An 11,193-nucleotide genomic window follows, 5' to 3' on the forward strand; every position below is an offset into this window, starting at 1 on the left:
TTTTTAAATTACAAATAGCGTCTCTTGTGATCCCTGTGTCATCAAAAAAAATGTGATGAAAAGTAGATGCAACAAATTAATGTTTTAAAGTACAATATAACAGATATTTATATAATATGTAAATACTTGCAATTAGAAAGTAAAGTCAGTATTAACCCCCTAGTATTTTTTGAATCGAACAATATCATCATTAAAGTGACCAGTAAAATGTGCATCATTTATATCCGCCCCAAACATGATTATTTTTGAACTAGCATAAGATTTATTGTTTTGTGAGAATTAATACTGAGTTCCTAATAAATGAGTTCCTCTATTTATTCCGAGCAATCTGTAACTAGTAGCAATAAAAAACTAATTTTTGAAAATACATAATCGCGTGAATGTTGGAGAGCCCTCTACAATGTTACGTTTATAATCAAAAATATAGTCATAGTTTACTGCATAAATACCACAAAGTGATAATGCGTTGAATGATATTATTGTTAAATTAACATCTCAGGACCATGTTAACCTTTGCGTAGGGCGAGAAATGATGACTGAAATCTCTAGGGGTGCAGCATCGGCAAAAGTTCAAAAGAGGGTGTAAACGTTAATACTCTATTGGAATCATTTCGAGAAAATAACCTAAAAGGACAGGAAAGGACTAGAAAATACAATGTGCGATAAATTATTCTAATTAATATCTTTTGGCTATTTTATATTCTTATGATGAGGCTATTGAGTATTATAAGATATACCTTCTCTCTACAACATTCTTCTCTTTCACTTTTCCATCAAGTTCTTGGATAAATATCTTGAATTATATAACTTCACATATATATTTAGCTTCTAGGTACATAATAACCATAAAACAATGCAACAATCCTCTTTACTTGATTTATGAAAACAATTACAATAATAATTATAATTTTTCATATTCCTAATATATAAAAAATTAGGAAACGTCTGTTGAATTAGATTAAGAAAAAAAATCTTCAGTTCTAGGTTTCATTTACAATTATTTATCTTATTAACTTTGACTCTTAGGTTTTTAAAGTTTGATTGGTATCTATGTGAAACTTCAAGCAATCGGTTATTTCTCTCGTTGTCCCTATATTTTCACAATATTTCCCTGAAACTGTCACGATAATATTAATCCTAATTCCAGTCCTGTTAGGATTTGTTTGATTTTCTATGGGGTTTACTTAGGAATAAAACTGGAAAGTAAGGGTCTTGTCTGTTTGTTTGGCATTACGTGTGGATTGTGAGAACACAAATAGTGATGAATCAGATATTGGAAAGTATTTGATGGTTGATGCGTTGATTCGTGAAATTGTATCTTTGGGAACCTAAATCATTATTGCTTTGGAACGAAGAGTGAATCACTATAGAAGTTTAACGTATTCTAAAAACATATAAATAATAATTTCTCAACTTTCTCGAAAATATATTTAACTTGATTTTTATCTCGGTGGTAAGATGTTTTGTTTACCTAAAATAGGGTAGGTAGTGACAATATTAACGACAAAACCAACAAAAGGATAAATACACCTTTATAGACATACGTATACAGGCAGGACGGATAAAAAGAATTTGTTACTATAATATTATATAATATATTTTTTTCATTATTTTTATCAAATACTTTTGAAAACGTTACAGATAAATAATGTATCATATATTGTAATTTGAGTTCAAAACGAGAGCGATTTGACGGTAGAACGATTTTTTAGTGAAAAATGTACTTTACCTTAGAAAACCTAAATTTAGCATCATAACATTGCAGCAAATCAATATAAGATGATCAGTTCTCTTTCTCTGTTTTCTTAAAACAACAAAGATCAGATCTACAATCCCAAAATACCATTTCTTTATTGGCAGAAAAAAAATGGTTTTGATTTCTGGGAATACGTTTCTCGAATAAAGTCCAATGTTTGGAATACATTTCTGGGGTATAATATTTATCAGAAATTTGTTTGAATTTTGAAATTGAGCTTTAGATCAGCATTAAGTAATCGCGGCACCCACCTTGCATATAAAGTTTTTAACGCCATTTCTGATGTAGTTCCAGCAAATCACGGTCCTGAATGTTCAGTATCATCTGTGTTATGTGAATAATATTTAAATGGTATTTCCTGGGTTCCATCAATTGTTTTTCCTTATAGAAAATATTGTTGAATGAAAAAGTGACATTAGTTTTCCATATTTACCCAATTAAGCTCAAGAGACATTAATTGGCCAAATTTTAGTAAAAAGGAATTGTTTGTCATGTTGGAAAATACATTATTCGGTTAAACCTAACAACAGTATTATATTTTTTTACCAAATTAAACACACCACAGCAAGTTTTCTATATAATTAGACTCAAAAAAACCATTGTTGACAAGATTACAGAATGGGAAAGTTATGTTATGACCAAGTGAGACTTTTTCAGCAAATTAATTTCAGGTCATTATATTTTAGATTAACAGGGTCATAGGAAAACCACATTTTAATGATACTATACTTCGAAAACCCATTTTTGACCAAATATAGCATGGGATGCCAATTTTTGACGAACTTAGACTAGGAAAGCAATTTTCTTGCTAAATTAGAATTTTTTCATATATTAGATCAAGAAACGTCAGTTTTTATCAAATCAAAATCATATTAAAACACAGGAAACCAAAATTTTTTTACAAATTAGATTATTTTAGAAAATCCATTTTTTTAACACATAAAACTTATATATTTGAAGACCCAATTTTCCACAAACTCCAGCCGAGGAGCTCCATATAGTTATCACCAAGCAAAAAAAAATTTTATAAATTTTGACTAAAACAAACCATGTTTTCACAAAACTAGAATGAAAAAAGTTATTTTTCAATTTATAATTAATAACAACCTAATCAATAACAAATAATTCAATTCAAGATAAACTTGACCAGTTTTTTCGCGAAATATCAATTTTCGAATAAATTAAACGTAAAAAAGGCACTTTTTGCCAAATCAGCTCAGCGGAACTAATTTATTACCAAATAATTAATGTATCGTGAACATCTCAAGACAATACAACAATAGGAGAAATCATCAAAAATTCAATGATAATAATCTTGAAAGATACGTGCCAATTATAATAATTATATGAATGTTACTCGATCCTTTTGAAATAATTTCTCACGAGATTATTTTCGTAGTAAAAACAATAAATTACTGAAATTAGTTATGACTATTTATTTGTTGAAAGTGAGTTATATATAAAGATGACTATAGCTGTCTATCAAAAACATTTAGACATTTAGAATAATTTCAGTATAAGATCATCACCTATCTGTTCAAAAAACAGACTCTCTCAATTCGACTGACGACTGTTTTATTAATGAAATGGTTAAACCTCAATTTCGTATCCCGACAGATAAATATATTCTATATTTGAAATCGAATGGTTTTCGTTAGCTGTATTCAGGAAAGAAAGAAAGCGAGAGACTCGTTGGATATATTTTGAGTGGGATAAGGAAATTGGTTTTAGTGATGAGCTTTCATTGGAATTGGCTCTGAAATAGGAGTTGCTCCTCTGTTCCTCTGTTGTGGTGATTGGTTTGTGATTGCACTGCCACAGGTTGATAAAAAAGAGAAGAAAACGAAATACCCAACGGGGTATTCAGATAGAAGAAAAAAGTAAAGCTCCAGCATAAAAAAGTGGTTCTTTCCAGGTTTGGAAATATAATTTTGTGATTTTGTTATTTGGAGAATAACTTTAACTGAAGGATAATTACCAGTGAAGAAAACGGTCATTTATAAATCAAGCTGTTGGTTAATTTTATGATTAAATTATTACTAACTATACAACAGAATCCCCTAAACTATAAATTATATTGGTCAAATAGAATTCACATCGGAGAAGTATGATTGATAATTGAAAAATAAAATTTTGGTATATCCGGATTACATTGTAACAAAGCTATCAGACAATTATTTCTCTCGTAACTCTGCCTTTTTTTATATGTCAACGCACCCACGAATATTCTAAAATTATGCGACGACCTCTAATAGCCGGACAAAATAGGCTAGAAGATATAAGTTGGCAGAAGTTGTCAGAATATATACACTGTTTTTAAACTAGTGGTGCATTCCACTAAGCGTTCACGTCTCCTGAAATACTTTTTTGGGCGTTCCACGTAGCGACTACGATCGTTGTGATTAGGTTAGGTTTAAAAAAAATGGTGAGATTTGATTCGTTTCTGATCAAATTTAAATAATGAAGGAACCACAATTACAGGGCTCCTTTTTTGAGTGGCGAATGATTGCTGGTACTTTGGAATATTATCTGAGTCTATTTTCAAATTAGTCATTTCAAGAACCGTTTTTATATTTTAATAAAATACTAAGATAGAACAAAATGGACACCATTCCTTTACAATTTATTGAATTGTCATTCATAATATATAATATAAAAACTGCCGTGTACAAGCGGCTGCGATGTGAATAATCAGGAATCTACAGAATTGCCAGCTTAAATTCAAATCATCCTTCCTAGTTTGAAAACAGGATATAGAAAATTCTCAAAATTCCCAGCAAATAGTTTTATCAAGTTCTGTAAAATCTTTGGTATTAATTGAGCCCAGGGAACCTTATTTATAAATACAAAAAACTGAAATTATAATACATATGAAAAATTAATTTTTTGTTTCGTTTAGGACTTGAAGAATTTATGAAATATATTCTTTAAAGTAAATGACTGATTTGTAATATATCCCCATACTATCAATATAACCAAAAGAATAAAAACCAATCATTTAGAAAAGATAACAACTTTATTCAATAAATATATCTACATATAGTGCCTTCTTAAGTAATTTATAAAATTCGAACGAGTTTTTTCTAATATTCTACAACATTCTTGTTTAATAAATAAAATTTTATGATCAGTTTCTGCTATTGTTAACAAAGGATTTTCATTAAATTCATCTACATCTTCAATTAGATCAAAAAATAAATCTTCCTTATATTCTTTGGTATCATTAGCTGTCTTCCATAGTTTGAATGCATTGTAATTTGCTGGACTGTATCTCTTGAGGTACTGGTGGTATATATCACGACATGATGGATGTTGTAGAACATTGAGTATTTTATCATTGAACCAATCTATTTCCTGTGTATTGAATTTCACTGCGGCCATAGGTTATCTAAAATGAACATCAATTATTTTTGCCCATTATATCCACTTTTTATGTAAGCAATCCTGTAAACTTATCCTAGAAGTTTGAATGCAATTTTACAATAAGTACACATTTTTGGTATTAAAAAATAACACCTATTATAATCATAAATACTGTCTACATTTTTTATTCCTATCCATTGATAAAGGATCTATTATTAGAAAGAAATTAAATTTTAACACATTGAGTAAATAGTATAGTTCTTCAATTCCATATTAGTGTCCTTGAATTTGATGTAAGAATTTCCGGTATATTTTTAATAAATTTATCCTAATTGTTTTTTGAAGTATCTATTGATTTATATTCAAAAATCAATTATTATATTATGATAAAAATCATAATCACAATAAGTATATCTATTTAGAAAAAAATGATTGAATTCCATTAAACAACGTGTAATATAAAATTACCTGCATAGTTCTTGTATGGAAAATATGAAAGTTTTCCTTCAACTCCTTGCCGCAGTATTACTTTTCAAAAAATAATTCACAGATTAGTAATCTTAAATTCATATCTTCATCTTTTAAACAAATTGATAGGATATAGGAAACGTCAAGATTCAAAAACTACGTTCAATGGTTTACGTCGGAGTAGAAGAGGAAGCTACTCCTTTACCCTTGTTCTTCACGTTTAATATACTTTTATTTGTAAACTCAATTTCAATCTTATATATATTTTTAACTATTTATTAGTATAACGTGTTAGTATGTATACTTTTAGAAAATCAGTGATTTTCAACTTTCGCTCCAAAAGATTACTGTTCCTGTTACATAAATTGCACCTCTACATTGAATTATCAAACGTCAGAAGAAGCTATATACTTCTTGTTGCCAGTATTTAATATTTTGAAATGAAATTTATTTACTAGAATTCTGTTTGCATAAAATGACGACTTCCGAGCAAATAGGCCTAAATAAAACATGGGAGCTTTCCCTATACGAATTACATCGTACACCTCAAGAAGCCATCACCGACAATACAGAAATAGCAGTGAGTCCAAGAAGTCTTCATAGTGAACTAATGTGCCCAATTTGTTTGGATATGTTGAAAAAAACAATGACTACTAAAGAATGTCTTCACAGATTTTGCTCTGATTGTATTATCACTGCTTTACGATCTGGAAATAAAGAGTGCCCGACTTGTCGTAAAAAATTGGTATCTAAGAGATCCCTCCGACCTGATCCAAACTTTGATTTATTAATATCGAAAATTTATCCAAGCCGAGACGAATATGAAGCTCATCAAGAGAGAGTTTTAGCTAAATTGAATAAAAGTCATTCTCGTGAAGCTTTAATGCAGTCAATTAAGGAGGGGATTAAAATACAATCACAGAATAGGCCAAACAGGGGAAGAAAAAATAATGAAAACCCAACTGGTCAAGAAAATGTAGATGACAATAATACGAATGTTCCAAATCCTCCAGAAACTGTAAGTTTTTTGTAATGTCTGTAGGATTTTTTTTCTATTTTCACAACTAAGTACTTATTAATATGTATTAAAATTTTGGAAGTATCATATAATTGTGTTCCAATAAACAAACAGTTGGGATTTTGAATGTGAATATAATTTTAACAATTGGATTCACTAATAATAGGCACCTCCAGCAGTGGCTCCAGTACCCTCAGTAACTCCAACACAACCAACAACTAATAATACAACTATTCCAACAAATGCTTCAAACTCTGCAAATGCACCAAGTCCATCGCCATCTGGAAGAAGCACTCCTTCACAACCGCCCAGTCCAGTATCATCTAGTGTTAGCTCAATAAGCAAATCATTAGGGAAGCGCCCGAAGAGGTAATCTTAATTCACTTCTTGAAATATGTATGTATTTTTTTGTATTTCCAGTGTGTTGACTTCTGAGAGAAGTGAAGAAAGTGAATCCAGTGAGAGAACAGAACAAACTGATACTGAAGGTGAAGGACCTTCCGAACCTATGACACTCAATGAAATTGAACTTGTTTTTAAACCCCACCCCACTGAAATGTCTGGAGATAATCCACTAGTAAAGGCACTCAAGGAAAATTCTATCAGGTAAATTAATTACTGTAATAAAAATATCAAATGTAATGACAAGTACTATGCAACAGCAAGTTCAAACAATCCTCAAGAAATTGGCAAGCACTTTTGAGTAGAAATATTTTGGAGGTTGTTCTAGGATTGTTCTATATCTTTCTTAAACACATAGGGCTGCGATTGAAACTTTCAGAAATAATCCAAAAAAGACCATTTCTGAGCTGGCACAGCACTTTTAAGTTACCGCTATTTTAAAATATGAAGTTTGAAAAAAATATATTTTTCACAAAATTTGGGCGAGTTGTTCTAAGGTTGTTCTAAATTGTCCCAAAGAATTGCTCAGAAAAATTGTTTAACAGTTTCTTATTTGAGACTACAATTTTTTCTCACAAAAATATGTTCCGAATTGTGCTAGAATCCTAGTACAATACGCTGAAAAAAAATTTGAATTCGATAATCAAATAATCATACAAGTGGGATATCAGTTTGATAATCAATTTTTGCAAAATTTTCAAAAAGTCGATTTTTCTCGAATTATTTGGAACAACTCGGAACATACATGAAATAATGAGAGCTTGAAAATGAAAAACCGACTTCTTCGGATTTTGTTCTGAAAATTTCAATCTTAGTCCTATGCCGTTTTAGAACAATGTAAAACAAACCTTGCACATTCTAGAACAAACATGGGGGTGTTCAAAAATGGCTTTTTGTGCTATTATAGAACCTTCCTTGTAAGTATTCCTGGTATATGATATATATTTGCTAGTCGATTTTTTCAATATTTTTTAGATATATAAAAACAACAGCAAATGCAACTGTAGATCACCTACACAAATACCTGGCAATGCGTCTTACACTCGACTTAGATTCGCAGTTATCAACTACTCACAATTTACTTAATTTCTGCATTTACATATCTCCTACAACTGGTCAGTATGTACAGTTAAATGGCAATCAAACACTTGGTCAGGTAAATATCTTTTATTTGTATACTTTTTAAATTTTTGTATCCCCCAATTTAACAAAACTATAATCTCAGCCCCTATTATGTATGCTGTAGCTATTGTTTTGATCAATCTATACGGCAAGTCATTGAGTGGAAAACAGAGGGAAAATATTTGGGACTCACACTAGATAGTAAACTTCTCTGTAACAAACATGGAAAGGAAAAACCACAAAAGCCCTGATTGATGATGTACAGAAACTTCACAAGGATGAATTGGGGTTGTAACCCAAAGATCTTACTGTGAATGTACATGAAAATTGTGAGACAAATCATAACATATGATGCAGTAGTGCAGTAGTTTGGGTCTGAATATCATGAGGAATAATCTGTTGAAGGAACAAAGACTGGTTTGCATATATACAACTGGTGTCATTAAATCATGCCCAACAGCTGCACTAGGAGAGATTCTAAATCTCCCACTTCTCCACATATTACTGGAAAGCGTTGAGGTAAAAACATCACTCATAATGTTCAGAGATGGAATCAACAAGGAAAAACAATCCTTAAAAAATGACCAAACCTAGGACATAAATAAGTTGAGTTTTGAGAAAAAACTCACCTTAATAATAAGCTGTAGATATAAGTAGGATCAAAACACCATACTATAAATGGAAAGAAACTCAAGCCTGAGCAACACACCAAGCATTTTCAAACCTTTTATGGATCGAACCCTTCTGTGGTATCAGCTACAGAACAAAAGAAAAAACATTAGGAAAGAAGGTAGATAAGAATATAACCTGAGACTGGGAGAACCTGAGGCAGGCAAAGATTCTTCTGGAAAACTATAACCTGTAAGAACAACCTAGCAATACTAACAGGAATCCTATTGGGGCACTGTCGACTCAATGGACACCAGAAGATGATAGGCTTGGAAGATAATGCAGCTTGCAGATTCTGTTGAGCTCTATCCACATTATCTTGCTTTACACATGGGAGGATATGAAATAGAAGATCTCTGGTAGCCACAGTCATCCCACAATCTGAACTTTCTAAAAGGAGTAGGATTAAAAGATCAGCTGTAACATTAGGTTCCCAGTATCTCAGAAAGAAAAGGGAACACTATAGATCCTTTGGGCTGCGGTGCACACGATACTCTAATATACATATATGTATAGTAGTTGATATTAAAAAGTGCAATAACTAGATTTAATTACACCTCCAGATAGTAATTCATGCAATATAAGTTTGAAAATTTTGTGAGTGGGGGTTAATTTATACATTGTTAATATGAAATGGTCCAAAACATGAAGTAGTTATTTGACAAATGCCCCATTTTTCCTCTTTCTAAATTTATAAAAACCACAAATCCCAAGTAAAAGAAACTAAATCTTCCATATTTTGCACTTGCTCATAATACTAGCAACCTATTCATGTAATGTTAATAGAATTTGAAGATTTTGCTACAAGACTTGGAAACAGGGACATTGACTTCTGACCATAATTGAATTTGAAAGTATTTTGGATTGTATAGTAAATATAAGTATTTTTAGGTGAATGATAAATATTGGAAAGTAAATAAACCTCTGGAGATGTTCTATTCTTGGAAGAAAACATAGGGAATGCGTAAGGGGCCAAAGAAGGCTCCCTAAATGGGCGAGCGAGTATTTTTAGCAAGAGCTGAAGAAATGGAAAGATATGTGTGTTTTAAATGTATCATATTAGATTAAGATTAGGTATGAATGTGTCTTGCATAAATCTCTTTTCTTTGTATAAATATAATTTTATAAAAACCATAATCTGAAAATCTGACAACCCTGAATATTCTTTCCTGAATCCAAAAACTGAATTAATTGAAGTGAATATCTTGATAATCAAAATCTAACATCTTGGGTTTTGGTATACAATCATTTGATAAAAAGGCTTGAAAATGATACAATAAAGAAATAATATGGCAAAAGCAAGAATAATTTTTAATTCAACCCAAATTATTAATATGTAGGAGACAAGCCATTAAAAGAAAATTTGATTCTTTATTTATTTATTATGAAGCGACACCATAGAGTTGAAATTATAGATAGAGAGAGCTTGTTAAGTGGGCCAAACTGCTGATAATGAGAGAAAAATATCGATATACTTTATTCTGGATGGATCCTTAACATATTTTGATACCATTTTCTCTCTCTTCCAATAGTACAATTCCACTTACAAGCCGCTTTCTCTATATTTATTATGAATTCTAGTTCCCGATCCACACTCTCTAGGAGGGAACACGTGCAGAAGGTGCGCTAGCCCACATGTCACTCAGTTCCATGTCGGTTTTTCGGGCGAGAATCAAAGAACGTGACAATGTGAATATAGATAAAATCGATAGTGTGGCTGGCTAGCACTCTAACGTGATTTGAAACTTCGGCAATATTGTCGTGGTGGACAAAGATTTTAATTTATTTGTGTATAGAGAATTTTTTCAAACCCTTCTTGATTGAAAACAATATAATTGGACAAAAAATTGAAAAGAAAACACCACTATAACCATAATTCTAATGTAAATGACGCAATATTTATCCGCCAAGACAATATGGCGGCTGGTACCGACGTCATCCCGAAATTACCTATTCCGAAGTGGGTAAGTGTAGTGGCTTCCTATTGTGTTATGTCCGAGGTTAGAGTTGGTGACATCAGGATGAAATTTGAATGAACATAAATCACCTCTCGAGTCCATTAAAATGAATTAGAAATAGGTTATCTATTAAATCAAGCATATATAACGAAACATACATTAGTATACTATAATGAATCCACGCCATATTGAACTGGATTGTGGCGATATTGTACCGATGAGAAGGTGTCCATGTATGACAGCTTAAAATTTTCTATAAATTGTTTAATATAATGAAATATTTATAGATAAGATAATCACTTTTTATCGAGTCACAATACTAATCAATACATTTCGATACAAATCAAAAATATAATTTCGAATCATGTCGATATTACCAACGGACATGCTGTAAATTTTGGATTACAAATTAAATTTAAACATGAATTATTTTTATA

General features: G+C 31.0%; 1 protein-coding gene and 1 long non-coding RNA gene across 2 annotated transcripts; one reads left to right on the forward strand and one right to left on the reverse strand.

The window, feature by feature from the left end:
* Positions 1-4,961: 4,961 nt before the first annotated feature.
* LOC130900829 (uncharacterized) lies at positions 4,962-5,831 on the reverse strand. The gene is made up of 2 exons (XR_009060222.1): positions 5,588-5,831; positions 4,962-5,144 (listed from the first exon to the last, which is right to left on the reverse strand). It is a non-coding gene; the product is annotated as an uncharacterized LOC130900829 (long non-coding RNA).
* Positions 5,832-5,963: 132 nt separating this feature from the next.
* Positions 5,964-9,935, forward strand: LOC130900828 (E3 ubiquitin-protein ligase RING1). The gene is made up of 5 exons (XM_057811723.1): positions 5,964-6,605; positions 6,772-6,974; positions 7,026-7,211; positions 7,983-8,163; positions 9,690-9,935. The coding sequence occupies exons 1-5, from the start codon at positions 6,063-6,065 to the stop codon at positions 9,753-9,755; spliced, it is 1,179 nt and encodes a 392-aa protein (XP_057667706.1). The 5' UTR covers positions 5,964-6,062; the 3' UTR covers positions 9,756-9,935.
* Positions 9,936-11,193: the final 1,258 nt, after the last annotated feature.

This window comes from Diorhabda carinulata, chromosome X, assembly GCF_026250575.1.
Source record: "Diorhabda carinulata isolate Delta chromosome X, icDioCari1.1, whole genome shotgun sequence".
NCBI classification, from domain to species: domain Eukaryota; kingdom Metazoa; phylum Arthropoda; class Insecta; order Coleoptera; family Chrysomelidae; genus Diorhabda; species Diorhabda carinulata.